The sequence below is a fragment of the Felis catus genome, chromosome A2 (genome assembly GCF_018350175.1).
Source record: "Felis catus isolate Fca126 chromosome A2, F.catus_Fca126_mat1.0, whole genome shotgun sequence".
NCBI classification, from domain to species: Eukaryota; Metazoa; Chordata; class Mammalia; order Carnivora; family Felidae; genus Felis; species Felis catus.
Genome location: NC_058369.1, coordinates 3,348,942 through 3,375,933, shown reverse-complemented (window position 1 = coordinate 3,375,933; position 26,992 = coordinate 3,348,942). Strand labels below are relative to the sequence as shown.

At 62.6% G+C, this 26,992-nt stretch overlaps 4 protein-coding genes across 14 annotated transcripts in view; 3 read left to right on the top strand and 1 right to left on the bottom strand.

The window, feature by feature from the left end:
• Nucleotides 1–1,082: 1,082 nt before the first annotated feature.
• LRG1 (leucine rich alpha-2-glycoprotein 1) lies at nucleotides 1,083–3,789 on the top strand. 2 transcript variants are annotated; one of them, XM_003981754.6, is made up of 2 exons: nucleotides 1,083–1,237; nucleotides 2,169–3,789. In XM_003981754.6, exons 1-2 carry the CDS (start codon nucleotides 1,185–1,187, stop codon nucleotides 3,175–3,177), a joined length of 1,062 nt encoding a protein of 353 aa, XP_003981803.4. In that variant the 5' UTR covers nucleotides 1,083–1,184; the 3' UTR covers nucleotides 3,178–3,789. The 2 variants fall into 2 exon arrangements, with proteins under 2 accessions (XP_003981803.4, XP_044900016.1); XM_045044081.1 differs by lacking the exon at nucleotides 1,083–1,237 and adding an exon at nucleotides 1,253–1,830.
• Nucleotides 3,790–4,527: 738 nt separating this feature from the next.
• Nucleotides 4,528–12,042, top strand: PLIN5 (perilipin 5). 3 transcript variants are annotated; one of them, XM_011287787.3, is made up of 8 exons: nucleotides 4,528–4,666; nucleotides 5,386–5,527; nucleotides 6,066–6,261; nucleotides 6,831–6,913; nucleotides 7,426–7,606; nucleotides 8,924–9,123; nucleotides 10,534–10,650; nucleotides 10,903–12,042. In XM_011287787.3, exons 2-8 carry the CDS (start codon nucleotides 5,453–5,455, stop codon nucleotides 11,431–11,433), a joined length of 1,383 nt encoding a protein of 460 aa, XP_011286089.1. In that variant the 5' UTR covers nucleotides 4,528–4,666; nucleotides 5,386–5,452; the 3' UTR covers nucleotides 11,434–12,042. The 3 variants fall into 3 exon arrangements, with proteins under 3 accessions (XP_011286089.1, XP_011286096.1, XP_019671366.1); XM_011287794.4 differs by having other exon boundaries at nucleotides 4,588–4,666; nucleotides 5,452–5,527; XM_019815807.3 differs by having other exon boundaries at nucleotides 4,604–4,666; nucleotides 5,205–5,527.
• Nucleotides 12,043–14,770: 2,728 nt separating this feature from the next.
• Nucleotides 14,771–26,645, top strand: PLIN4 (perilipin 4). Of its 5 annotated transcripts, none has more exons than XM_045044046.1 (9): nucleotides 14,771–14,911; nucleotides 15,023–15,090; nucleotides 15,594–15,729; nucleotides 16,570–16,628; nucleotides 18,526–19,071; nucleotides 19,468–22,624; nucleotides 22,723–22,910; nucleotides 24,244–24,330; nucleotides 24,403–26,645. In XM_045044046.1, exons 2-9 carry the CDS (start codon nucleotides 15,040–15,042, stop codon nucleotides 24,733–24,735), a joined length of 4,557 nt encoding a protein of 1,518 aa, XP_044899981.1. In that variant the 5' UTR covers nucleotides 14,771–14,911; nucleotides 15,023–15,039; the 3' UTR covers nucleotides 24,736–26,645. The 5 variants fall into 5 exon arrangements, with proteins under 5 accessions (XP_044899981.1, XP_044899979.1, XP_044899984.1 ...); XM_045044044.1 differs by having other exon boundaries at nucleotides 14,772–14,911; nucleotides 18,526–20,581; nucleotides 20,681–22,624; XM_045044049.1 differs by having other exon boundaries at nucleotides 14,772–14,911; nucleotides 18,526–21,051; nucleotides 21,943–22,624.
• The window catches only part of HDGFL2 (HDGF like 2), a 21,201-nt gene continuing 20,836 nt past the window's right edge, over nucleotides 26,628–26,992 (bottom strand). For 3 of the 4 annotated variants that reach the window (XM_045044055.1, XM_023244045.2, XM_045044062.1), the window contains one exon: nucleotides 26,628–26,931. In XM_045044055.1, coding sequence (XP_044899990.1) covers nucleotides 26,829–26,931 — 103 coding nt within the window. In that variant the 3' untranslated portion in view covers nucleotides 26,628–26,828. The remainder of the gene's footprint in view (nucleotides 26,932–26,992) is intronic. The other variant, XM_023244050.2, reaches the window with a different exon arrangement.

Genomic DNA, 26,992 nt, shown 5'->3' with positions numbered 1-26,992 from the left:
GCTCGAGACAAAACTCTTCAGAGATTGGGCTGTGGAGAGACTGGGCCATGGCCAGGCGTGACCAAAGTCCAGGTGCATGTAAAGTTAACACATCACAGCTGAATGTTTAGAACCCAACAAGAATGAAAGCGCTGAGTAACCAAACCCGTGAGGTGCAGCCAAAGCAGTTCTCAAAGGCACATTTGTAGCTTCCGGATGCATTTATTAGGGAATGAGGGAGACCCCAAACAAATAGCTCATTAGCCTTCGGATGAAGAAAGAAAGAGCAGAAGGGGCACTTGGAGACTTGAGTTCCACTTCACGGATGTGGAAGCCGAGGCCAAGAAAAGTTAAGCCGCTCGCCTAAGATCACAAAGCAGAGCAGTTTCTATAGAGCTGGGAGCCGGAGCATGATTTAGTCCCTCCCAGGCCATTGTTTGAAGACTGTGGAGACTTTAGGCATCACTCCCTTTTGAATTCTATTTTTTAGAAATTATTTCACTTGGGGGCGCCTGGGTGGCTCAGTCAGTTGAACGTCTGACTCTTGACTTCGACTCAGGTCATGCTCTCACGGTTGTGGGATTGAGCCCCCCGTCAGGCTCTGTGATGAGTGTGGAGCCTGCTTGGGGTTCTCTCTCTCTCTCTCTCTCTCTCTCTCTCTCTCTCTCTCTCTCCCTCCCTCTGCCCCTCACTCCTGCTTGCACGCTCTCTCTTACTATTAACAAAACAAAACACCCAGAAATTATTTCATTTAGAAAAAAGGTCAACAACAATATGTCATGAATTCAAGACAAGTCCTCTTTGTTCCTTCCATTGAACTTCCTGGTTGCTTAGATTTATTGCAAAGACTAGTTCTTGCTTAGAGAGCTGTCCCTCCCCTGCCCGGGAACGGAGCCTTGCAAACGTGACCCTTGATTCCTGGAGTGGGGGGAAGTGAGGATTCAGCCCCAGAGACTCTGGGAGTACCCACCCCCAAAAGCAGGAGTCAGGGGGATGAAACACCAGGTAAAAGCAAGCGGGGAAGGGAGCACGGCCCTCCCCTGCCAGGAAGCAATTTTGCAATTCTGACCACCCCCCTTCCCTTGCCTGGCTCAGGTCCAGCCACTAACGGGAACGGGACGTGGGTGAGGACTTCCCTGGGGCGGGCGGCCCTGCCCCCAGTCCAGGCAGGTATAAGGCTACCTCACCGGGCTGAGCGAGCCCAGATGGAAAAGGGGGAGGCCATCATGTCTTCTCGGAGGCCACAGCGGAAGCACAGGTGAGTCCCCCCCACCCTGCCCATGGTGGGCAGAGCTGGATTCCAGGCAGTTCCATCTGATGCACGGAGGTCACGGGGCGAGATGTAGACCCACGGGCTGGAACAGAGCGACAGGCTCTAACTGTGGACAGACTCGCTGTCACTCACACTTGCTACAGCAGTGCTCCATGGGCCACACAGAGAGCGGGAGGCCCACCAACGCCTCCCGACCAACACCCCACCAGAGGCCTGCTGGAGGGACCGCGAGGGGCAGAAGCCCAGCCCTGGGAGGATCACGGTGCCGCCTGTAAACCACCCCACCCCAGGGCCAAATGCCTGCTCCGATCTGCACAAAGCTGGATGCGTTTTCCGTGTTCAGGGTTCCCTTTGGAGCCCCGGGTTGCCCTCGAGCACTATCTATGGAGCAAGATAGAGCTGGACACAGCAAGTAACCTTGTTTGGCCGGCGCTGGGCAGAAAGGGCAGAAAGTTTCCCAGAGGGGACAACTTGGGAAAGTCGGAGAAAGTGTCACGGGCAAGGGAGCATCGGAGCCGGGGCTTCGCAGGACAAGTAGGAGTTCGCTGCCCCGGCCTTCAACATATGGAGCCGGGGAGGTAAGAAATGACCCAGAAAACAAGCTAGAGCAGAAGGAATTAGCACATGTGACTGTAAATAATGAACAACCCGTTGGGGCAAGGCTGGCAAGGGGGAGGGGTAACACTTATGGGTCAGAGAAACGCAGTCTTCAGAGAGTTCGAATTCTCTCTGGAACAACAGCTACCTCTGGCAGCCGTGAGGGGTGAGGGTGGAAGCGAGGAGAGGAACAGGAGGTGACTGCACTCGTCCCGGGGACCAATGCGGTGGCATGGTCCCAGGTAGTAGACAGGAACGGGCTGGCTGATTCTGGGGACGTTTTCACCCAGCCGGGTGTCTCTTCTGTCGTTGCCCGCAGCCCCGGAGGCCTGGACTCCCGGCTTTCTAGAACGCTGCTCCTGCTGCTGCTGTCTACGGCCTCCGCCCGGGAGGTCACCCCCAACCGTGCCGCCTGCGTGGTGTCCCATGCGGTCAACGGCACCTCCGTCTCCTGCCACCCCCCGGCCCAAATCCCCCGCCGCTTCCCAGCCGACACCGTCTACCTGGTGGTGGAGTTCTTCAACCTCACGCGGCTGCCAGACGACACCCTCGGGGGCCTCGCTCGCCTCCAGGAACTGCACCTGTCCAACAACCAGCTGGAGAGCCTCTCGCCCACGTTCCTGCTGCCCGCACCTCTGCTTCGGGTGCTGGATCTAACCCGCAACCGCCTGGCCCGCCTGCCCCCCGGCCTCTTCCGGGCCTTGGCTGCTCTCCACACCCTGGTGCTGAAGGAAAACCATCTGGAGGCTCTGGAGCCCTCGTGGCTGCTCGGCCTGAAAGCCCTGCGGCATCTGGACCTTTCCGACAACCGCCTCCAGAGCCTGCCCCCAGGGCTGTTGGCCAACGTCACCTCCCTGCGCATCCTTGACCTCAGCAATAACCGGTTGAAGGCTTTGCCCCCAGACCTTCTGAAAGGCCCCCTGCGGTTGGAAAGGCTGCATCTGGAAGGCAACCGACTGCAGGTGCTTGGCGAGGGGCTCCTGGCACCCCAGCCAGACCTCCGCTACCTTTTCCTGAATGACAACAAGCTGGCCACCGTGGCAGCGGGCGCCCTCCAGGGTCTGCGGCAGCTGGACTTCCTGGATCTGTCCAACAACTTGCTTACCGGCGCGCCTAAGGGGCTCTGGACATCCCTGGGGCAGCCCACCCGGGACATGAAGGATGGCTTTGACGTCTCTGGTAACCCCTGGATCTGTGATGGGAACCTGGAAGACCTCTACGGGTGGCTTGTGGCCAATAAAGACAAGATGTTCTCTCGGAACGCGACGCGCTGCGCTGGGCCTGAAGCCTGGAAGGGCCGGCTGCTGGTTGCAGCTGAGTCCCACTGAGGCCTGGGGCTGGGCTGGGGAGACAGGCCTGGGAGCACGCTGCTTGCTACTTGGCAAAGAATTCACCTGCAGCTTTCCAGAGCTGCTGGCTGGACCCGCCTGGCCCGTGCTTCCCCAAACACATCTTGGGCTCTCTGGCCTCCCGGTACCCTCTCCCAAGAAAGCCTTTCCCTGTTTTCCGGATCTCTTGGCCTCCAGGCGCCCCCAGCCTGCACGGCCTCCCTCTGGCCCAGCCCTGGCCACACTGGGGTTGTCTCTGTCTGGCTCTGTCTCCCCCACTTTGAGGGGCTCTCCGAACGCAGGGCCTGCGGCTGGGGTGCCTTCTAGCCGGCATCACTCAGTTTGGGGTCAGAACGGAGGGGTTAATAAATAACTGTGGAAAGGGACTGGGCGTGCTGGAATTCAGTGTTACAAGCATCTCCCAAGTTGACTTCCTAGGTCTCCAGGAGGAAGGAGAAGGAACGAAGAAAGAGGAGAGACCCAGGGCCTGGGGGCGCAGGACACAAGCTTCTAGAGCTTCTAAAGGGATTGCAGTTGGGATATGATGGCCTGTGGCTTCCCCCTCTCCCTCCCCCCGTCCAGGACTTAACTCCAAATAAAACCCTGACCGTTGCCCAGAGTGTCATTTGACCGGTGGATTCCTGCCACAGCTGTGTCCCGGGGAAGGTTTAAATTAAACTGGATGCTTCAGGTCTCCAAACAATTCATCATGCTGGCCGGTGACAACCTAGGAGGATAGCCACCCAGGGCAGGCCTGAGCAGGCTGGGCGAAGCTGAAGGCTGTGTTCTCCCAACGCGCAACCTTGAGCCACCTGCTGACACAGTGCTGGGCATGCTGGAGCCCGAGTCAGGCTTGGGGGACCCCTGGGTGTTCGGGGGGGACATGCCCAGTGTTTTCAGCTCCCTGGAAGGAGGGTCGTTGGTGGTCATTCCAGGCATGATGACAAAAGCCAGGGAGGGGCCTGGAGTCTGGCAGAGAGGGGTTTGAATAGGAGCCCTCAATTTGCTCATCTGTAAGATGGGGATCCGAGGGAACGGGCCGGCCTGAATCCTGGCTGAGTTCCAGGGCAGATTTTTCTAAATAAAAACGCCTTGAAGACTTGCCCAAAGTCACTCCTCAGCGAGGGGGTGGGGGCTGTGATCGCCCTCCACCGTCTGCGTGGCAACGGCAGGGTGACGGGTGGCCAAACCTGGCCAACGGAAGTAGGCCCATCCTGGGGCATCCAGCGTCCCCAAGTTACCATGACAACCGCGGAGCGCCGGCGAGAACCCCAGGGAAGCGCCGGGAGGTGGGCGGGTGGGCTGGGTGGGCTGGAGCCCCGCCCCCGGGCCACGCCTCCACACGGCCTCTCCCCATTGGTCAGTAGGGAAGGCCCCACCCCTCCCCTCCAAGAGGCTATAAGACGGGCGGGGCCGGCGGTGGGCGGAGCCTGGAGCCCTAGTCGGGGGTCCGCGGCGGCGTCCGGGGGCTGTGGCTGCGCGCGCCCGGGTGAGTGCCACGTGGGGGCGTCCGGGAGGACCCCGCAGGTTGGGGGCTCCTGATCGGGTGGGCGGGAGAGGATCCAGCGGCGTGACAGGGGCGGGGGGTGAAGGGCTGGAGCAGGTGGCCGAGACCCTTGGCCCAGTTGGCTAGAGTTCAGGACCCAGTTGAGCGGCGACCAGGGCCCTGAGGGCACAGGGTGGGGAGAGGGGAAGAACTTCGAGCGAGCGGGGAGTCTCGGGTCGAACTCCCCACTCTGAGCCTGCTCAGATGTGTGGTCCTGGAAGCAGCATGGACCTCACCTCTGGGTGCCTCAGTTTCCCTGTCAATCTTTAGGTTTATTGGGATCCCGCAGCTACCACCTCCGCCCCTGCGGGGGGCTGCCTGTGCAGTTCTGTCCGGTGAGGGGGAGCTGGGGGGTGCGCAGGGGTAAGAGGGGCCTCTTCTCCTTTGCGGAAGAGGAAAGAGCTCAGAGAGGGGAAGGCACTTGCCCAAAGTCACACAGCAGGTAACGGCAGGATGTGAACCCCAGTCTTTCTCTCTCCAGAGCCCATGCTTTGAACCCCTGCAGTGTCCCCACCTTGCCAGAGGCTCTCCGTGTGCACCCAGTGTGTGCAGAGCCCTGTGCATCCAGTGTCCGTGTCCCTCACGACGCTGCGAGGAAGGGTAGTATCATAACTCTGTTTGGAGGAAACGGAGGTTCCAGGAGGGAACAATACTTTGCCCAGGTCGCAAAGCCCAGCGGGACAGAGCCCAAGGCCTGGAAGGCCCTCTCACTCGGCCCTGCCCCTCAGGATGTCTGCAGCCGACATGTCAGAAGATGAGCCTGTGCGGCCCCCCAGAGACAGCCTGTGGGAGCAGGACAGGCAGGTGAGGGGCCGCCCCTCCCGAGGACAGGGGCACAGGGAGGGGTGGGGGACCGTCCCTCCCGGGACAGTTTCAGGCCAGGGGCCCCCTCCCATGCCCATCCTTGCTGGACCTTGCGGGGGAGGGCTGTTGGCACAGGCTACCCACCTCCCAGGGGGGCGCGGTGAGGCCCGGGGCGGGGAGCATCTCTGCAGCCACACCCGGCTCCCCCTCCCCCACCTCGGGGTCTCTGCCCGGGTCTGTCTCTGTGCCCACCGTCTCGGCACTCTCAACGGCAGCAGCACGAGTGACAGCGATCACAGCACATGCTCTGCACCGGTCCCCGTTCCAAGCGCTTCGCGCACGTCGGCTCCTTGAATCTCCCGGCTCTAGAAACCCATTTTACAGATGGGGAGGCCGGAGCCCCAAGCTAAGCGTGCAGCGCCCCCCCCCCCACCCGCTCGCTCGCCCCTCAACCCGGCCCAGAGAAGGGCAGCGGACCGAGGGGCGGCCGAGCTCCCCGCACCCCCTCGGGCCCCTCTGATGCCACCCGTCCCCGCAGAACGTGGTGCAGCGCGTGGTGGCCCTGCCCCTGGTCAGGACCACATGCACCGCCGTCTTGGAGGCTTACAGTGCCGCTAAGGACAGGCACCCGCTGCTGGGCTCCGCCTGCCGCCTGGCCGAGCACTGCGTGTGTGACCTGACCGCCCGTGCCCTGGACCACGCCCAGCCGCTCCTGAGCCACCTGCAGCCCCAGCGTGAGCACCCCCCCTCCCCGCCACCGCGTCCCTGGGTCCTGCCTTTGATCTCCTGGACCTCCACCCTTAGCTGTCTGCTTGTGGCCCCCTCATTCTGTGTCCTGACGCCCTCCCTCGTGGCCTGACGTACCTCAGGTATCTCCGTCCCCATCTGCCTCTCTGTCCTTGCCTCTGTGTGTCCTGAGCCCCACGTCCCCCCCGGACTCCTGTGATCAGCTGAGGGGTCCAACCTGACAGAGGGGTGGGGGGCACAAGACCCTTGGCCTCACGTCTGACCCAGGAAGGGGGTCACCTCCTCCGCTCGAGGCCTCCCCCGCCTCCTTCTCAGCCAGTGTGCGTGACCTTGAGCCTGCTCTCTGGGGCATCTGAGCCGGCCCTGGGCGAGGAGTCACCTTGGTGCTGGCAGCAGCCGGGTGGCAGGGCTGAGGCGGGGAGGGAAGTGCAGGTGGGGCCCGGCCTGGTGACCCACCCACACCCTAAGGGTCCCCAGCCCCTCCCAGGGTGGCCCGGGCCTCCCTCTGCCTCTCCCTACGTGTCCCTCCCTCACTCCCTGACTCTCCCGCCTCCAGTGGCCTCCGTGAACAATCTCGCCTGCAGGGGTCTGGACAAACTGGAAGAGAAGTTGCCCTTTCTCCAGCAACCTTCGGAGACGGTGCCGTGGGGACCCAGAGGGGGCTGGGGGTGGGAAGGAGCAGGGTAACCTCCTCCGGGACCGGACCTGTGGGGACTGCACCAGCCAGATTAAAATAATCAGCACCCGGGGCGGGGGAGAGGGGAAAGGGGTGACAGGCATTGAGGGCACCTGTTGGGATGAGCACTGGGTGTTGTATGGAAGCCAATTTGACAATAAATTACATTTAAAAATAGAATAGAATAGAATAGAATAGAATAGAATAGAATAGAATAATGAAATTGAAAAAAAAAACCCAAAAGTAATAATAACAAACAGCACCCGAGTTTACTGAGCACTTAACATGTGCCAGGTGGTGCTGGTAACGCCTTCAACGACCCTGTAAGGGAGAACTTTTACTCTCCTCCATGTTTTAGAGGGGAAACTGAGTCCCAGAGCCAGGAAGGGCCAGAGACCCTGGGCACCCAGCCCCAAGGAGCTGGGGGAAGGGAAAGGAAGGGAGCCCAAACCTGGAAGGGGACCCCTCTCAGCAGGTGGTGACCTCGGCCAAGGACACGGTGGCCAGCAGCGTGACGGGCGTGGTGGGCCTGGCCCGGCAGAGCCGCCGCTGGAGTGTGGACCTGAAGCGCTCCGTGAGCCACGCCGTGGATGTCGTGCTGGGCAAGTCGGAGGAGCTGGTGGACCACTTCCTGCCCATGACCGAGGACGAGCTCGGTGAGCCCGGCTCGCGCCCACCCTGCCCCCGAATCCTTCTGCCCACTCCCCATCCCCAGAGGTTACGGATCAGAGAAGCCCGGGACTTGCCCAGGGCCACACAGCAGTTCAGGAGGAACCACACGGGGCTGGAGCCCAGGCCTGAGCCCCCCGGGCATTCCCACGGCCCCCCGCCCCACCCCCTATGAGAAACCAGACCACGCGAGAAACCAGACCACACAGACCCTAGGGCTGTACGGGGCTTAGACTTGAGGGCCCTGGTCCCAAACTGGTGTCCCTTCCGATGGTCACACTGGCCTAAGCAGTGCCTTTAAAATGCTTTAGTGCATCGTGTGCATTTAACAATCAGATTTTGCCCTACAAATCCTGATTTGTGGCTGGTCCTCAAAAACTAAACACTTGGGCTGAACGGCATCTGCCCCTTTATACGGTTCCCGTAGCCCCGCCATTGTCACAGGGCTCCAGGCTGGCTCAGTCAGTGGAGCATGTGACTCTTGATCTTGGGTTTGTAAGTTCGAGCCACACGTTGGGGGTAGAGATTACTTAAAAAAAAGAAAAAAATCTTAAAAAAGCAAAACAAAAAAACACCATTCTCCAGCTTTCTACATCTTGTTTCTGACCCCAGAGACGATCTGACTTCTCTCAACCCGTGCTTTAGGGGGGCGAGAAGAACATGTCGATGCACTCCCTCCTCGGCAGAAAGGCTTTGAGGCATTTATGAGGCACCTACTGTGTGCCAAGCGTTTCTAGTATACCCTTTTTTTTTTTTAGGATTTTTTTAAAGTTTATTTTGAGAGATCGCTTCTTGGCCTTTTGGCTAAGATCAAGTGTAGTAAAGTTTATTTTGAGAGGGAGAGAGAGAATGGGGGAGGGGCAGAGAGAGGGAGAGAGAGAATCCCAAGCAGGCGCCTCACCATCAGCGCGGAGCCCGACGCGGGGCTCGAACTCACAAACCATGAGATCATGACCTGAGCCAAAGTCAAGAGTCGGACGCTTACACAGCTGAGCCACCCAGCTCCCCATAGTATATTCTTAACAGACCGTTTCATAGAGGGGCTAAGAGTGTCTGGGTTGGAATCCCAGGTCTGCGTCTTGCACACTGGGGGGCTTCATCGCCCCTTGCCTCAGTGTTCCTCATCTGTAAATGGGGCTAATAGCAGTGCCTACGTCATAGGGTTTGGGGAAATGAGTTGATGTCCCTAAAGGAAAACTGTAAATTTGGGAGCCCGCGGGCTCGTCAACGCACAAGGAGGGTGAGCAGACGTGGAGGGGGCGGCCATGCTGACCCCCATCCCCCCCCCCCGTCTCGTCCTCCAGCGGCCCTGGCAGCGGAGGCCGAGGGCCCGGAAGTGGGGTCCGTGGAGGAGCAGAGGAGACGACAGGGCTATTTTGTGCGCCTGGGCTCCCTGTCGGCGCGGCTCCGCCACCTGGCGTATGAACACTCTCTGGGGAAACTGAGGCAGAAGAAACACCACGCCCAGGACACGCTGGCCCAGCTGCAGGAGACACTGGAGTTGGTGAGATCCTTCTGTTCACTCCCTCCCCGTGATGCCGGCCGGTGAGCGTGGATCGAGTGCCAGCTTGGGACCTGGTCCTGAGCTGGTCTGACGGGGGAGGCAGAGCCGGGCTCAGCTGCCTCCAGCCGGGTGTGTTCAAGGCTGGGGCGGAGAGGGCACATGGGTCTGGGGAGGCTCAGGGGGGTCGAGGTTCAGCCTGGGGAGACAGGAAGGGGCTTCAGTGGGGGGAGAGCCAGTAGGAGCTGGAATTTATAGGTAAAGTAGTTCAGGAGAGAAAGAAAACACCCCTCCCCTGGCTTTCCTGCCACCGATCGCGATCCACCCCAGCTTTAGGTTCAAGTCTCTGCCCTCACTGTGTGTCCCTCCCTGCTCCAAAGGAACACGGAACCCCCACTTTTTTTTTAACTGTATTTATTTTGAGAGAGAGAAAACATGAGCAGGGGAGGGGAGGAGGGAGAGAGAGAATCCCAAGCAAGCTCTGCACGCTCAGCGCAGAGCCCCAGGCGGGGCTCGAACTCACAAACCGGGAGATCGGGACCTGAGCGGAAGTCAGAGCTTAACCCACCGAGCCACCCAGGGGCCCGTGGGAGCTCCCGCTTGGCTCAGCTTGATGACGTCAGACACCCCCAACCTGCTCCCGCATCTGAACCTCCATTCACCTGGGGGGGTCAGGTCTCGACTTCCCGCTTCTCGCACCCACACCAGGCACCTCAGCCGGGATGCTGGCTCCGCCCACAGGTCCCCTTCCCCTTCCTCATCCCCAGGCCCAGCCCCCCAAGCGGCACCTGGTCCCCCAGCTCCGTCCGGGTCCCAGGCTGTCGTCCCCGCAGCGGCCACCAGAGGGCGCCGATGAGCGTCCGAGTGGGTTTCTATCCCTGAACACCATGTCCTCAAGGTCAGGTGTCAGAACGGGCTTCCTTTTTAAGGCTGAACAATACCCCAGAGTACAGATGGACCACAATTCCTGTCTTCTAATACCTGCCCCGTCCTGGGCACCGAAGGCACAGTGGCCCCGTTAGGACGCTCAACGCGCAGTAGGGGAATGAAGGTCATGATGAAAAAACATACCAGGCGCTGGGGCATCTGCCCAGCCAGGAGGCAGGGAGGGAAGACTTCCGTCCGCTCGGAAACACTGGAATGAGCCAGGCAGGGGTGTGGGGCGGAGGGAGGAGTGCACCCAGCCCACCGGCCAGCGTGGCCGAAGTGAGTCTGAGCGACGGGGGAACCGCGAGTGGCGGCGTCTGGCCAAGAGCAGAGGAGAGAACGGGCCGGTTGGCCAGGCTGGATCAGCAGGGGAAGGTTGCAGGGAAGAATGTTCTCTACATGGTTATCGAGACCAGATCCACGCTAGGGTCCTGGCTCCCCCGAGCCCCCGGATCCTCAGCTCCACCCCCGCCCCTGTCCCCTCAGATCAACCTCATGCAGGGTGGGGCCACACCCACTGCCCCCGCCCGCCCTGGGAAGGTGCATGAGCTCTGGGAGGACTGGAGCCAGCGGTCCCCAGAAAACGGCCGTCGCCGCAGCCAGGTAGGGTGGCGGCGAGAGGGTGGGCGGGGGGTGCGAGGGGGCGTTCTGGATCTATCCAGGGTGGCGGGGAGGGGGGGAGGGGTGGGGCCGGGCTCCAGCCGTCTCAAACCAAGGGCTGAGGTCAGCGGTTTGGAGTGTCCACGGGGAAGCTGGCCGGATGGTCCTACGGGGTGCCCTGTGGGGAAACTGAGGCAGGGCGCTGGTCCAGGGCGCGCCCGTCGGGGACGCTGAGGCCCCTCCCCTCCCCCGCAGGCAGAGCTGGAGACGCTGGTCCTGTCCCGGAGTCTGATGCGGGAGCTGCAGGGCACAATGGACGCGCTGGAGACCAGCGTGCGGGGCCTGCCCCCCAGCGCCCAGGAGAAGGTGGCTGAGGTGCGGCGCAGCGTGGACGCCCTGCAGTCCGCGTTCGCCGACGCCCGCTGCTTCGGCGATGTGCCGGCGGCCGCCCTGGCCGAGGGCCGGGGCAGCGTGGCCCGGGCCCACGCCTGCGTGGACGAGCTCCTGGAGCTGGTGGTGCAGGCCGTGCCGCTGCCCTGGCTGGTGGGGCCCTTCGCGCCCATCCTCGTGGAGCGGCCCGCGCCCCCGCCTGACCTGGAGGCTCTGGTGGACGAGGTCGTGGGGGGCCCTGACCCCCGCTGGGCTCACCTGGACTGGCCGGCCCAGCAGAGAGCCTGGGAAGCCGAGCACGGGGACGGGCCAGCCCTCCCAGGCGACACTTCCAAGGAGGAACCCACGCCCCCCAGCCGCGCCAAGCACACCCTGATGCCAGAGCTGGACTTCTGACCAGATGGGGCCACGGGGCAGCAGACGCGGCCCTCGGGAGGTCGCCCTGCGCCGCCCCCCACCACCACCCCGAAGTCCCTGCTGCCCCCTAGTGGCCACGCACGTGCACTAACAGGCCGCAAGGGGGAGGTCGCCCTGCCCCCCCCAGGTCCCCGCTGCCCCCTAGTGGCCATGAATATGCACTAACGGACTGCGCGGTGGCCTTGGCCCAGGTGCGCGGTGGGGGTGGGGGGCTAAATTCAGACGCCTAGACCGGCTTCACTGATCTCAGTCGCTCCCCAGTCTTTCCCTTGGACACAGGGGGACTGGAGCCCCATTCAGGTCTCATTAGCCCCAAGCTGGGTGCCTCTGTCTGTGGTCCCCATCCCTGCACCCCCCAAAAAAGCGGATCAAAACTCCCCAAAGAAACACAGTTTGCCCAGCGGCTGTCTGGGGGTTTGGAAAAGTAGGCACCCTCCCTCCACCCCCCAGCTTGTACATCCTGGACGGGGCGGGGTGGGGGGAGGGGGGAGTCCCTGAGAATATCCAGCTTCATCCGCTGGGCCTGCTGGATCCACGTGATTTGCCCTTTGGGGTCCACGCTCCAGAATAAAGGTGCTTTGTGTTGTCCAAAGGCCTATGGCCTCCGTTCAGGTCGGGATGGGTGTTGGTTCCAGGGTGCGGGGGGCCTCAGGCGTGTGGGGCCGCAAGGCCCAAGCCAGGGTTCAAGGTTTGAAAGGAGTGATACTCCTCCCCGGGCCTGCGGGGGCTCATCGTGCTGCGATTCCTCCAGCCGCACTGGTCCGGATGGGGCAGACCGAGGTAGGGGAAGGGCCACAGGCCAGTCTCCTGGGGGCCCTCCCATCCTTTCACCGAATTCTCAGCCGCCCCCGAGACTCCCCTGTGGCCGGGTGGGGTGTTAGGAAACCACAGTCTGATGTGGTGAGGTCAGGGTGGCCCCTGGCTTCCCTAGGACCCGGCCCAGGGGCGGTTCTGGGAGGTTGGACCACTTCCCACCGGCCGGATTCACTTCCCTGCCTCTGCGTAGAAACCTCCATGGCTCCCAGTCACCCTCAGACCAAATATCCAAATTCCTTTGCTGAGGCCGTGCCCTCCCACCCTCCCACCCGTCTCTCGGACTCGTCCATCTTGTAGGCCCAGCTCCAATGCCGCCGCCTCCAGGAAGCTCTCCCTCACTCCACCCCAGGGGCCTAGCTCTGACAGTCCACCTTCTTGGGACTCCAAGCCCCCTCCACCTGCACTTGGAGCCACAGGCAACCTTGCCTTCTCTTCCCCTGGTGAGGCTGGGGGCTCCCGGAGGGCCAGGCTAGGTGAGGATGGGCAGAGTGGCACCCAGGAAGGGCATTTTGGCAGAGGGAAGGGCTCAGGCAGAGGCACGGCAGTGGGGGAATCAGTCTGACAGGAACAGAGTGGGGAGAGAAAGATAATGGGTCGAGGTAAGTCTGGGAGTGGGTGGAGCAGTAGATAAGGTCCTGGGGTTGAGTCTCAGCCTTGCCTACGCCTGGGTGGGCAGGCTCCTTCCCTTGCTGAGCTGTGCCCGGCAGGGAGCAAACCAGATACGAATCCTGCCCTCGGGGACCCCACAATACAGTGGGAGAGACAGACGATGAACAAGAAACAGACGGAAATCGTCTTGGTGTTAGTAGGTGATGAAAAACATAACAGGGCTGAGGGATGGGGAGCGTGTGAGGGCAGGAGGAGGGGTGCATATTTTTTAACAGGGGACGAAGGGGCCAAGAAGACTTGTCTGAGGAGGTGAGATAGAAGCAAAAACCAAGGAGCGTTCCAGGCAGGGGGCACCACCGGTGCAAAGGTCCTGGGGCAGCAGCTGGCCGAGTGTGTTGGAGGAACAGTGAGGAGGCCCGTGTGTTTGCAGCAGAGTGAGTCAAGGGGAGAAAGGGAAGAGGGGAGGACAGGGAGGTGATGGGGGCCAGGGGCGGGAGGAGGACTCAGGTTTTCCCCCAGGAAGGGCAGAGGCTTGGAGGGCTGTGGGCAGAGGAGGGCGGTGTTTACGGGCACTTTGATGGTCTTTGCTGGGTTTCTCCGCCATCATTGTGCCGCGGCGGCCCTGTGGGAAGGGGAGGGGCCCACCCAGGGGTTCCCGCCTCCCCTGCCACCTTTGGGAAGCGTTGGCTGGGAGGACAGAGTTTGGGGGACATCCGCATTTTGTTCCCCAACTGTTTGGTAAACACCTGATTGCTCCAAGGAGATGACCTGGGGGTCATCGGGCTGTGTCTGAACCCTCCCTCCTCCCAGCTCAGCGCCCAGAACGGCCAACTGGGTCTCCACCGGCATACGGCTGGGGCCTCTGTCCCAGGAGCGGGCAGGGGGGAGACTTAGCTCGGGGACAGAGGTCACTTCTCTGCTGGCCTGTGCCCCTACCCACCGTCAGCCCACCTTGTACACAGGCTCTGGGTCTGGGTTTGAATCCTGTCCCTGCCACTTCCTGGCTCTGTGGTCTCCGGCCCAGGATGCCTCCTCCAGGAAGCCACCCTGGGTTGTCCCCAGCCCACCAGGCCGGCATCTCACTGCCAGGATCCCCCTGCTCTTTCGGCACTCTGTATCCATCCGCATTTTGGCCCTAATTTATCAAGGGAAGTCCCTCCCGGAGAGTGACGCATCCCCTCCCTGCTCAGGCGAGACCGGGCTCCTCTCTCCCCGCCCGGACGATGCGAAGCTCGCGTCTGTTGAGTCCCTGCTTGGTACCCGGCACTGGGGTAAACAGGTCCCATGCTTGACCACATTTCACACTTGGAACTATCCTATGAGCTGGCCCATCCAGCCAAACATCCCTTACAGGCTGACCGTGTGCCAGGTACATTTCTGCCACAGGAGACGTAGCTCGGAGTGAAACAGGCCTGAGGGAGGGGAGCTGTGCGTTGTGGGGAAGGGCTCGCCGGGTAGCGAGAACAGCATGTGCAAAGGCCCCGGGGCAGCACCATGCCTGGCGTGCTGGAGGAACCGTGAGGAGTCCCGCGTGGCTGGGGGAGAGCGGGCAAGGGGGAGAGAGCTGGAGGAGGGGAGGGCAGGCAGAAAGCAGGACCCCGCGGGCCACGGGGAGGGCGTCTGGAAGAGGAACCTGAGGCCGGTGGATGGTAACTGGCCAAGGGGTCGCGGCAGAGCAGAGCCCTGAAGTGTACTTCGCGGGTGGAAACCGGAGGCCGAGACAGCATGTGGGCAGTGCCTTGGGGGGCAGGGGATGGTCCGCAAATCCCTCGGCCGTGCTGGGGGTGGGGGGACGTGCCGTGGGCAGAGGCCGCCCGGTGCGGATAGCAGGGGAAAGGTCCTGGGCCCGGGGCCCACGCTGGGCTGGGCAGGCTGCACGTGACCGCCCAGGGCCCTCCCCCGGCCCGCTGGCCGCCTGCCTCTGCCGGCCGGGCCCGGGCCTGCCCCAGACCCTATAAGGCCTGGTAGCCGAGAGCAGAGCCAGCCCCCAGCTGCACCGCCTGTGGCTCTGAGGGACCCTCCCGCGCCCCAGGTGAGCAACGCCAGGGTGAGGCTGGGCCGGAGGGGTGTGGCCGGCGCGGGAGGGGTGCGGCAGGAGGCCCGGGAGCCCCCCGATTCACACACCCTCTCCGCCCCTTTCCAGCTGCTCAGAATATTACCATGTCTGCCCAAGACGAAGGAGGCCGGGATCCTCCCAAACCCAAGGGCAAGGTGAGGGGAGGTGCGGTGGGGGAGATCCCTGCCAGGACCTGGGGACCCCCCGGAACCTTGGGAAGGTGACCTTCACGGTACCGGGGTCCGGAGGGCCTGGGAAGGGTGGGGTGGGAAGGCTCTGCGAGCCATGGTACCAACTGTCCCCTCCGGTCCCAAGCTGAAGGGTGGGGGGAGCGGGGGGACACAAGCAACCCTCAGCTCCTTCTCTACCATGGCCCCTCTCTGGGCCTCAGTTTCCCCACCCATGAAATGGGGGGGCCGTGGAGGGAAAAGGCCTCTGGAGACCCGGAGGATGAACTTTTCCTCTGTCTACGGGAGGCAGGCTGACTCTGCCCGTGGCCCAGGCAAAGAAACTGAGACTCAGAGAGGCTAAGACACCCTCCTGGGGTCTCCCCAGGATGAAGGGCCCGAGGGGATGCAGGAACCCAGTGCTGTCCAAGGCATTCCCCCCACCCTGCCAGAGCCTGGCCCTGCTAACGCTTCCCCCCTGCCCCGTGTAGACCCTGGGAAGTTTCTTGGGGTCCCTGCCTGGCTTCAGTTCTGCCCGGAACCTTGTGGCCGGCGCCCACAGTTCTGCGAGAGAGGTCCGGCCGGTCGCCGACCCTGCGGGTGCGTCCCCGCAGCCCCAGGCTCAGGGTGAGTGGACATCTCCGTGGGGGAGGGGGGGGCGGCTCTAGAGGCGGGTCCTGGGAATAAACATCCCCGAGCAGGGACTTTCGATCATTTGTGGGGGGAGTGGGGGTTCACACGTGCCGGCATCACCTCAACAGACACTCCAGGCTGGCGTGCTCAGGTGGCACCAGATGGGGGAAACTGAGGCCTAAATAGGGCAGGAGAGGGGCCCAAAGTAGCATAACCAGCAACAGCGAGGGTGTGGACACAGCCTGTCTCTCTGCTTTCTCAACCCCTCCCCTGCATCCCACCCCATTTCTGATGCACCAGGGACTGGGTGCTCCCCGTGTCTGAGCTCACTGAAGGTTTCCATCCTGGTTCCCAGCAAAGGGGGCTGGCTTCCCTGGGGTCACAAAGCCTTGGCTTGGCGGCAGGGGCTGGGGGGGAGGGAGCAGGGGAGCGTGGGCCTGGACGCTCGCTCACTCTGGGCCCAGCGCCCCAGGGCAGTGACTCCTGCCCCACATACCCAGGCCAGACAGGCAGCTGCGGCTGGGGCGGGGCCCTTAATACCCTTCCTCGGGTCCCCTCCGGGGTGAGTGTCCAGCGCCCGGGACCCGGGCATAGAAAACTCCAGAGAACTCCCGTACCAGCAGCCCAAAGCCCCAGGGCTCCAGGGGAGCCTCCAGCAGGGCTCAGTCACTGGTTGTCGATGTCACCTCCTGCTGTCCCTGGCAGGGCGGCTGGGACATTCCTGACCTTTCAGGCTGTGCCCACCAATTACGCAACGGGCCCCAGGCCCGTTGGCTGATGCCAGCCCACGTCCCTCGCCCTTCCTGGTTGCCTGACCAGCTCCTGTGCCCACAGCAGCCACCAACCTGGAGCAGACGGCTGGCGGGGAGAAGCAGCCGCCGCCCTCAGAGAAGGTGAGAGGGGCTGGTGGACCTGAGGCCTGATGGCCTCCGCCTCCTTCTGGTGCTTCTCCGGGGAGGTTTCGGTTCCTGCCTTCTGAGGGGGTTGTCGTGGGCCAAGGGGAGGGCAGACACCCCAGTGCGTCCTGCTGTGGGATTCCAGGCGTAGTCTCCCCTCTGAGCTTCCGTTTCCACATCTGTGAAATGGGTGCAATGCCGACCACCGCCCCCCTGCCCGGCGCGGCAAGGCTGCGCACGGTCTCCCGCTCTGTCTAGCAATAAGGGGCCGGAAACACTGGCACCTCAGCGCACGCCAGGCTTGGGGCTGCGTGCTTTCTGTGTGCCGCTTACTGGTGAACCTGCCCTGCGAGGAAGGGAGAGAGAGTACCCCACACAACAGCCAAAAAGCACAGAGAAGCCAAGCCGCTTGCTGAAGGTCACACAGCCAGGCGCGGCTAGGGAACCTTCCTGCACCTTCCATCCATCTCAGATGAACGGGGCTCTCCCCTCGCTATCACGTCCCCAAGGCTGGGCCAGACGGAGTGACTGATGCGCGACCCCCAAGGGCCACAGCAGGGCGCCACAGCCCTGTTAGGACTGCTTCACTGGGCACGCTTAAGCGCCCATCCTGGAGTCTTTTTTATTTTTCTTTAAAGTTTATTTATTTATGTTGAGAGAGAGCGCGAGTGAGAGTGGGGGAAGGGCAGAGAGAGAGGGAGAGAGAGAGAATCCCAAGCAGGCTCCGCACCGTCAGTGCCGATCCCGATTCGGGGCTCGAAATCACGAACTGTGAAATCGTGACCTGAGCCGAAGTCGGACCCTTCACGGACTGAGCCACCCAGGCGCCACCCCCCCACCCCACCCCCCGCCCCCCTGCAGTCTTACTCTACTCCCCTCTGCCCTCAGCTCAAGGAACGAGTAACGCCAGTGGCCCTTCTGGCCCAGATTACAACAGACCGGGACAGCCAAGGCCACACCCTGTTCCCTCCCCGTCTTAGTCTCAGTCTCCTGCAAAGTGCTTCAGGCACCTTGACTCCCTTCCTCCCCAATCCTTGAAGGAGGCGTTGTGTTAGTCACCGGCTTCAGCCAAAAAGCTCAGAGGGGATGTGTCTTGCCTGAGGGGGGGGGGGGCTAGGGAGGGGGCGGAGGGCTGAGATTCGAACTCAGGTCTCTGCAGGCACACAGCCCAAGTGCCCACTTGAAACGAGGCAGGGTAGCAGGTGGGCAGAGGTAAGAACAAAATTTCGGGGCTCCCTCCATCTCAGCATGGTGGCCGTTTGCGGCCAGATCCCTCCTGGTTGTGGTGCGTCCTGGGCACTGCGGGGGCGGGGATTGCACGGCATCCCTGTGCCCTGCTCGCTCGACGCCTGGGGCACCCTGTCCCCGAGTCGTGGCAACCACAGATGTCCGCAGACGCCACCCAGGGTCCCCTGGAGGGTAGAATCACCCCGGTTAAGAAGCTCTGGATTAAAAACAGCACGCTTGTGGTTGAAAGCGAGCGGTGGCGACTCAGGCCACCACAACCCTTTGTTAGTTTGACCAGATGAGAGAAACTGCCCTTCGAAGAGTAGGCAAGACGAATCAACTATGTCACCCAGCACCCGGCACTGAGCCCAAGGCCAGGGGACTTTGGCAAAGGTTCTGGAGGTGTGGGGACCTGTCTCTGGCAGTGGGGATTTATTCAATCAGGGGCGCCGCTCAGCGCTGTGACAGAGCTCTCGAAGGCCGGGCCCTGGAAGGCCATGGCTGGATGACAGTGTGAGAGCAGAGTGGGTACAGGTGGGAGGTGACGGGCAGACTCTCTGGGTGACGGTCCTTCGCCCTAATGCACGCGAGGGATCAGGCTGGCTGAAGTCTGGGGTGCGGAGCGCCTCGGGCTCTCCTCTTGACCACGCGTGTCCTTTCTTACCAGATGACCTCTGGGGCAAAGGACCTGGTGAGCTCCAAGATGAGTAAGACTAAGGACACCATCTCCTCCGGGATGGCCAGCGCAGTGGACACAGCCAAAGGTGTGATGCACGGAGGCCTGGGCATGACCCGGTCTGCCCTCTCAGGTGCCAAGGAGACTGTGGCCAGTGGCGTCACAGGGGCAGTGGGTGTGGCTAAGGGCACGGTCCAGACCGGCCTGGACACTTCGAAGACCGTCCTGATGGGCACCAAGGACACCGTGTGCAGTGGGGTGACTGGAGCCATGAATGTGGCCAAAGGTGCTGTCCAGACCGGCCTGGACACTTCAAAGACCGTCCTGACGGGCACCAAGGACACCCTATCTACTGGGCTCACAGGTGCACTGGGCATGGCCAAGGGCACCGTCCAGACCGGCCTGGACACTTCAAAGACCATCCTGACGGGCACCAAGGACACCCTATCTACTGGGCTCACAGGAGCACTGGGCATGGCCAAGGGCACCGTCCAGACCGGCCTGGACACTTCAAAGACCGTCCTGACGGGCACCAAGGACACCCTATCTACTGGGCTCACAGGTGCACTGGGCATGGCCAAGGGCACGGTCCAGACCGGCCTGGACACCACCAAGAATATTGTCACAGGCACCAAAGACACCGTGTCCGCTGGGGTGACAGGGGCAGTGAACATGGCCAAGGGCACCGTCCAGACTGGCCTGGACACTTCAAAGACCGTCCTGACGGGTACCAAGGACACTGTGTCCACGGGGCTCTCAGGGGCAATGAACGTGGCCAAGGGCACTGTCCAGACTGGCCTGGACACCACCAAGGCTGTCCTGACAGGTACCAAGGACACCGTGTGCAGTGGGGTGACTGGAGCCATGAATGTGGCCAAAGGTGCTGTCCAGACCGGCCTGGACACTTCAAAGACCGTCCTGACGGGCACCAAGGACACCCTATCTACTGGGCTCACAGGTGCACTGGGCATGGCCAAGGGCACGGTCCAGACCGGCCTGGACACTTCAAAGACCGTCCTGACGGGTACCAAGGACACTGTGTCCACGGGGCTCTCAGGGGCAATGAACGTGGCCAAGGGCACTGTCCAGACTGGCCTGGACACCACCAAGGCTGTCCTGACAGGTACCAAGGACACCGTGTGCAGTGGAGTGACTGGAGCCATGAATGTGGCCAAAGGTGCTGTCCAGACCGGCCTGGACACTTCAAAGACCGTCCTGACGGGCACCAAGGACACCCTATCTACTGGGCTCACAGGTGCACTGGGCATGGCCAAGGGCACGGTCCAGACTGGCCTGGACACCACCAAGAATATTGTCACAGGCACCAAAGACACCGTGTCCGCTGGGGTGACAGGGGCAGTGAACATGGCCAAGGGCACCGTCCAGACTGGCCTGGACACTTCAAAGACCGTCCTGACGGGTACCAAGGACACTGTGTCCACGGGGCTCTCAGGGGCAATGAACGTGGCCAAGGGCACTGTCCAGACTGGCCTGGACACCACCAAGGCTGTCCTGACAGGTACCAAGGACACCGTGTGCAGTGGGGTGACTGGAGCCATGAATGTGGCCAAAGGTGCTGTCCAGACCGGCCTGGACACTTCAAAGACCGTCCTGACGGGCACCAAGGACACCCTATCTACTGGGCTCACAGGTGCACTGGGCATGGCCAAGGGCACGGTCCAGACTGGCCTGGACACCACCAAGAATATTGTCACAGGCACCAAAGACACCGTGTCCGCTGGGGTGACAGGGGCAGTGAACATGGCCAAGGGCACCGTCCAGACTGGCCTGGACACTTCAAAGACCGTCCTGACGGGTACCAAGGACACTGTGTCCACGGGGCTCTCAGGGGCAATGAACGTGGCCAAGGGCACTGTCCAGACTGGCCTGGACACCACCAAGGCTGTCCTGACAGGTACCAAGGACACCGTGTGCAGTGGGGTGACTGGAGCCATGAATGTGGCCAAAGGTGCTGTCCAGACCGGCCTGGACACTTCAAAGACCGTCCTGACGGGCACCAAGGACACCCTATCTACTGGGCTCACAGGTGCACTGGGCATGGCCAAGTGCACCGTCCAGACCGGCCTGGACACTTCAAAGACCGTCCTGACGGGCACCAAGGACACCCTATCTACTGGGCTCACAGGTGCACTGGGCATGGCCAAGGGCACGGTCCAGACTGGCCTGGACACCACCAAGAATATTGTCACAGGCACCAAAGACACCGTGTCCGCTGGGGTGACAGGGGCAGTGAACATGGCCAAGGGCACCGTCCAGACTGGCCTGGACACTTCAAAGACCGTCCTGACGGGTACCAAGGACACTGTGTCCACGGGGCTCTCAGGGGCAATGAACGTGGCCAAGGGCACTGTCCAGACTGGCCTGGACACCACCAAGGCTGTCCTGACAGGTACCAAGGACACCGTGTGCAGTGGGGTGACTGGAGCCATGAATGTGGCCAAAGGTGCTGTCCAGACCGGCCTGGACACTTCAAAGACCGTCCTGACGGGCACCAAGGACACCCTATCTACTGGGCTCACAGGTGCACTGGGCATGGCCAAGGGCACGGTCCAGACTGGCCTGGACACCACCAAGAATATTGTCACAGGCACCAAAGACACCGTGTCCGCTGGGGTGACAGGGGCAGTCACCATGGCCAAGGGCACCGTCCAGACCGGCCTGGACACTTCAAAGACCATCCTGACGGGCACCAAGGACACCCTATCTACTGGGCTCACAGGTGCACTGGGCATGGCCAAGGGCACCGTCCAGACCGGCCTGGACACCACCAAGAATATTGTCACAGGCACCAAAGACACCGTGTCCGCTGGGGTGACAGGGGCAGTGAACATGGCCAAGGGCACCGTCCAGACCAGCCTGGAAACCACTAAGAATATTGTCACAGGCACCAAAGACACCGTGTCCGCTGGGGTGACAGGGGCAGTGAACATGGCCAAGGGCACCGTCCAGACCGGCCTGGACACTTCGAAGACCGTCCTGACGGGCACCAAGGACACCCTATCTACTGGGCTCACAGGTGCCCTGGGCATGGCCAAGGGCACCGTCCAGTCCGGCCTGGACACTTCAAAGACCGTCCTGACGGGCACCAAGGACACCCTATCTACTGGGCTCACAGGTGCACTGGGCATGGCCAAGGGCACCGTCCAGACCGGCCTGGACACCACCAAGAATATTGTCACAGGCACCAAAGACACCGTGTCCGCTGGGGTGACAGGGGCAGTGAACATGGCCAAGGGCACCGTCCAGACCGGCCTGGACACTTCAAAGACCGTCCTGACGGGCACCAAGGACACCCTATCTACTGGGCTCACAGGCGCACTGGGCATGGCCAAGGGCACCGTCCAGACCGGCCTGGACACTTCAAAGACCGTCCTGACGGGCACCAAGGACACCCTATCTACTGGGCTCACAGGTGCACTGGGCATGGCCAAGGGCACGGTCCAGACTGGCCTGGACACCACCAAGAATATTGTCACAGGCACCAAAGACACCGTGTCCGCTGGGGTGACAGGGGCAGTGACCATGGCCAAGGGCACCGTCCAGACCGGCCTGGACACTTCAAAGACCATCCTGACGGGCACCAAGGACACCCTATCTACTGGGCTCACAGGCGCCCTGGGCATGGCCAAGGGCACCGTCCAGACCGGCCTGGACATCACCAAGAATATTGTCACAGGCACCAAAGACACAGTGTCCGCTGGGGTGACAGGGGCAGGGAACGTGGCCAAGGGGGCAGTGCAGACTGGTCTCGACACCATCCAGAACTGGTTACCTGGCACCCGGGACCCTGTGTGGGGCGGACTCACCAGTTCCAGTGCCCCCCGCAAAGGAGGGGAAGCTCTGTCCCCCGGAGTATCCAGCGCCCCGGACACACTTGGTGCAGGCCTGGACCTTGTCCGGGAAGCCACCGCTGAAGCAACACGTCCCCAGGGGGCCACCCTGGGCAGGGAGGATGCGGGGCACGTGGCCACCGCACGCGGCCATGAAGGACCCACGAGCTTCGCGACACTCCGGGACGAGCTGAAGGAGCTGGGGGACGTCTTCCAGCCCCTGGATGCCGAGGAGCAAGGTAAGAACGGCATGGCCGGCCCACCTCCCACGGGGCTGGGCTTCTGTAAAACCCAAGCCCGGGGCCTCTCGGATCCAGTGATCCCCTCTTCCCTGCAGCCCAGCTTGCCGCCTCCGAGCCTGAGCCAAGGGTGCTCACGGCCGACCAGCGCAGCTACTTTGTGCGTCTGGGCGACCTGGCCCCCGGCTTCCGCCAGCGGGCTTTTGAGCACGCCCTGAGCCACCTGCAACACGGCCAGTTCCAGGCCAGGGCCGCGCTGGCCCAGCTGGAGGACGCCTTCAAGCTGGTAAGAGCCTTCCCCTCCCCACGCTCCCCCATCCGCGTGTGGTGACCCGACGGGCATCTACTGAGCCCCACGGAGCCTTCTCCACGGCGGACAGCTAACGCGTCGGCTCCTGCTCTGTGCCAGAGGCGGAGCTGAGCCCAGTCCAGCGGCAGCCGCCTGTGGCCTGTGCAGACGGCGAGGGTCCCCCAGCTCTGAGGACCTCCCGGTCTCCAAGGTCATGGCTCTTAGATGTTTAGATACACATGCAGTGAAGAACTCAGCAATGCTGCCTGAATCCAGATCCCCAGGCTGCACCCACACAACGGTGATTTCCGTCGGTGCCCCACGGTCTCTGGTGGGCCACGGCACGAAGACCGCGGGTCCGATCCAGCGGGATCTCCACGGGAGTGAACAGGCCCCTGGGACACTGGGCCATGTCTGGGGACATCTGTGGCTGTCACAACTGCAGGAAATGGTGCTCCTGGCCTTGAGTGGGTGGGGTCAGGGACGCTGCTCAGCCCCCCACCCCCACCCCCAGTGCCCAGGACACCAATAGTACAGCACACAGAATGATCCAGAACCAGTGCCAGTGTTAGCAGTGCCGCGGAGGGGAAAGCCAGGGTTAATTATGGGGGGAAAATAACGAGTAAAGCCGTGCTCACCCCAGACACCAGAATGCATCTCCAAGCGGTTAGACGGCACCACCCAGGGTGACCTCAAGGTCTGTAAGTCACTGCCCTGTGTGTGCAGCCTCCCACGACCTCAGCAGGTGAGAGGTGGTCAACATAATGTAAAGGCTGCTGGGGGCCAGTGGAACCCCTTAACCTAGGAAGTGTCCCCTGGGGGGGTGATTCTGTTCCCAGGGACACTTGGCAATCTGTGGGGATGTCTGTGGTTGTCACAACTGGGGGGGGGGGGGACTCCTGGCATGGAGGAGGTGGGGACCAGGGATGCCCCCCAGCAACCCCCCCAGCACCCAGGACTGAGGAGTGGCCTGACCCCACCTAGGTTTTTCTAGGGGGTCCCTAGCTGCTGATGGGAGAACGGGCTGGACCCGGGAGATTCCTGCAAAACTCCCGGCACGTGATGGACAGTGGGGCCTCTGGGGTGGCTTCCATGGCAAGAGGCACCCGGTTCAGAATGCGCCTCCGAAGCAGGGATGTGGGACACGAGAGAGGGGGACTCTGTAAGGCACCTCAGAGATCTTTTCATTCGTTTCTTATTAAAGGATTTTATTTTTTTGTGGCTTTTCCACCATGCCCGGGAAAGGTCTAGACGTGAGGCTCCAGGGCCAGACCCAAACGTCCCCAGGGGACCAGCTGTAATTTCTCCGCTGGCGTCTCTTTCTTTCTAGATTCAGAAGGCCGAGCGGGCTCCAGAGGGCCAGTCACCTCCAGACCAGGGTCCGAGCAGCAGAGCGGAGGAAGGCGCTACCCAAGAGGTGCGTAAGCAAACGCTGAGGCTCCCGCTCTTCTCCCTCCGCCCCTGCTTACCTCGCTCCCCACTCCCGCAGGTGCCGGACTCCGGGGCCCTGTCCAGGGCCTGCAGCCTCATCCAGCAGCTCCACGTGGCCTACAGCTCCCTGGCCTCCGGCCTCCAGGGCCTCCCCGAGGAGCTCCAGCAGCGTGTCGGGCGGGCGCGGCACAGCCTGTGTGAGCTCTACGGCCTGGTCTCCTCGGCCAGCTCGGTCCAGCGGCTGCCGGCAGAGCGCCTGGCCCGGAGCCACGAGGGCGTGGGCCGGGCCTGGCAAGAGCTGGAGCAGGTGCTGGACAGCGTGCAGCACGGCCCGCCGCTCTGCTGGCTGGTGGGGCCCTTCGCCCTGCCGCCCGGCGGGCAGCAGGTGTAGGCCGCTCCCGGCCCACGGGGGCCCTCTGCGGGGCCTCCTCCCCGGCCCCAAACCGGCTCCCCCTCCCCGAAGGTCTGGACCCTGTGCTGCCTCGCCCCAGCGGGGCCCCCAAGGACCGTGAGCTCAGCAGCACCACGCACCCGGCTCCAGGCCTGCCCGCACCGTCCACCCCTTCTCCTCCGGGTCTGGGGGCCCAGGGTTGCTGAGACCGCTGACGGAGGGTGTTTGCCTGAGGATCTCAAGCAAGCACTCCCATTAAGAAAGAGAGACGGACACGTGCCTAAGTCTAGAAGGTTCCGTCCAGTTCTCTTGCTCCTCCCTCCTGGGCTCCCGGCTCTATCCTCGCTCTAGAAGCATACGCCCTCAGCAAACCATGTTCCGTTGCAGCCGAATGTACCAGAAGGCCACTGTCACCCCGAGGCAGGCTCCTACCACCTCTGCCAACGCTCAGTGTGGCCAGGGGGCTTTGTGAGGGTCAAGCTGTGGCAGCCAGCAGCCATGGCTATGCCCCGGGCCGGCTGGAGGACTGGACGGGGGCGGATATAAAACCAGCCGCTTTCCACCTGGGCCTACCCGGAGCTGATGCTCTGTGGCCCTCCAAGCACCTGGGCTGAGGCCTCTGAGGAAGGACCAGCAGAGCTTCCCCGCATGGGACGGGGCCCTGGGACGGTGGGGGCGGGTATGTGACCGCAGGTGCTCAGCACGTTCAGGTAGGCCCCACACTTGGTCGAGGCTGGAGAACAGCTGTGACACAGCACCCCGTCCTTCCGGGCCACAGTTCCCCAAATGCCCAGGGCAGCCACACCGGGGTGGCACATAGGGATACAGGACGCCAGGCGCGCCCTCCCTGGGCCTCACCTGTCCTCCGGCCGGGGGGACCCTTGCCAAGGAAGACCCCGCTTCCCAGAACCCGCATCCCACCCTCGACCCCCCAGTCAGGCCCCAGGACCATAGACCCTTCTCACACACGATGCGGTGCTCTGAGCCCAGGATGCGACACCAGCCTTCCCCCAAAGGGTCGCCAGGCTCCTGGGCGCTAGCCATGTGAGACACGGGGAACGGGTCAGGAAGCCCCTCGGGCCCGTCCTTCCTTGGTGTCCCTCACGCACTGTCATCGCAGGAAGAGATGCTGGACACAGTCATTCACACAAGCCGAGCACAGTAGCTGGAGCTCCAGTCCAGCCAAACCAAATGAGGGGCGCCAGGCTCAGGAAGTCCCAGCCTGACCACGGCCTCGGTGGGAACGGAGGCTCCTGGCCAGGGCAGGGTAAGTCACATACAGTGGGCGCCACTGTTTAGCCAGCAACTGCCCAGTGCGGGTGTCTGTCTGAATCCGCGTGATGGCCCCGTGAGCCTGGGATCCTTACACAGGTGAGGAATGAGAAGCCCGGGGTGGGAGTGCCACTCATCCAAGGTCACAGAGCAAGTCCTGCCCCCAGTGCTCACACCCTTGGAACATCAAGGACACTGGCCAGCCCACAGCGGCCCCCAAGCCTGAATGGCTCGAATGCCCCGAGCTACTGCTTCTGGGGACCCTGAATCTTGCCTCGGGGGTCCCAGAGCCACCTGCAGCCTGGCTGGGAACAGAGAAGCACGGTCTCCACCCTCCGGGCCCAGGCCCACCCGCTGGGTCCCTGCTCCCGCCTGGGTGCTGGGCAGCCGCACGCAGGAGGGTCAGACCACAGCCTCCACTCGAACCCCCATTACTTCTATAAAGGCCCACCCCCCCACCCCCACTCTCCCTCACCGTCAGCCCTGCAGGGCCAGGCCAGGCAGGGGCACCTTCGCAACCAAGTTCACGTTCGCTGTGAATGCTACGGCTTAAATCCTTCGTCCCTGGACGGATCCTGGACAGCTGCCCCAGCAACACTAGACAACCAAGTCAATAAAAGTGACTTTCATTAAAAAAACCCTTTATAGTCATTTCATGTTGGTTGGAAATCACAGAAGTTAGGCAGAAAAACAACCCAGGGGACAGATACAAAGGGACAGCACAGCGCTTCCCCAACAGGTCTCTGCTCCTTGGGCGGTGGGCGGGGGCCGGGGCAGGCCTGGGGCATCTACGTGCGACGGGTGGGCCTGGCCGCCGGGGCTCAGCTGTCCTCCTCGTCCAGGGACTCTGAGGCTATCCGCACCCTCGAGCGCTCCTGCCGCTCCTTCCCGGGCATGTCCAGCTCGGGGGCCTCCTGCGCGCTGCTGGTGGGGACACAGCACGGGTGCGGGTGAGCACGCGGCCCTCCACCGCCAGCAGAGACCC

What these genes read in the sequence shown, in the direction of transcription:
- LRG1 (XM_045044081.1), top strand. Translation starts at nt 1,577, where the DNA reads ATGCGTTTTCCGTGTTCAGGGTTCCCTTTGGAGCCCCGGGTTGCCCTC. An exon ending in CAACATATGGAGCCGGGGAG is followed by an intron (nt 1,831 to 2,168) that starts GTAAGAAATGAC and finishes CGTTGCCCGCAG; the next exon opens with CCCCGGAGGCCTGGACTCCC.
- PLIN5 (XM_011287787.3), top strand. Translation starts at nt 5,453, where the DNA reads ATGTCTGCAGCCGACATGTCAGAAGATGAGCCTGTGCGGCCCCCCAGA. An exon ending in TCCAGCAACCTTCGGAGACG is followed by an intron (nt 6,914 to 7,425) that starts GTGCCGTGGGGA and finishes CCCTCTCAGCAG; the next exon opens with GTGGTGACCTCGGCCAAGGA. An exon ending in ACGGCCGTCGCCGCAGCCAG is followed by an intron (nt 10,651 to 10,902) that starts GTAGGGTGGCGG and finishes CCTCCCCCGCAG; the next exon opens with GCAGAGCTGGAGACGCTGGT.
- PLIN4 (XM_045044031.1), top strand. Translation starts at nt 15,040, where the DNA reads ATGTCTGCCCAAGACGAAGGAGGCCGGGATCCTCCCAAACCCAAGGGC. An exon ending in CCTGGATGCCGAGGAGCAAG is followed by an intron (nt 22,625 to 22,722) that starts GTAAGAACGGCA and finishes TCTTCCCTGCAG; the next exon opens with CCCAGCTTGCCGCCTCCGAG. An exon ending in TGGAGGACGCCTTCAAGCTG is followed by an intron (nt 22,911 to 24,243) that starts GTAAGAGCCTTC and finishes CTTTCTTTCTAG; the next exon opens with ATTCAGAAGGCCGAGCGGGC.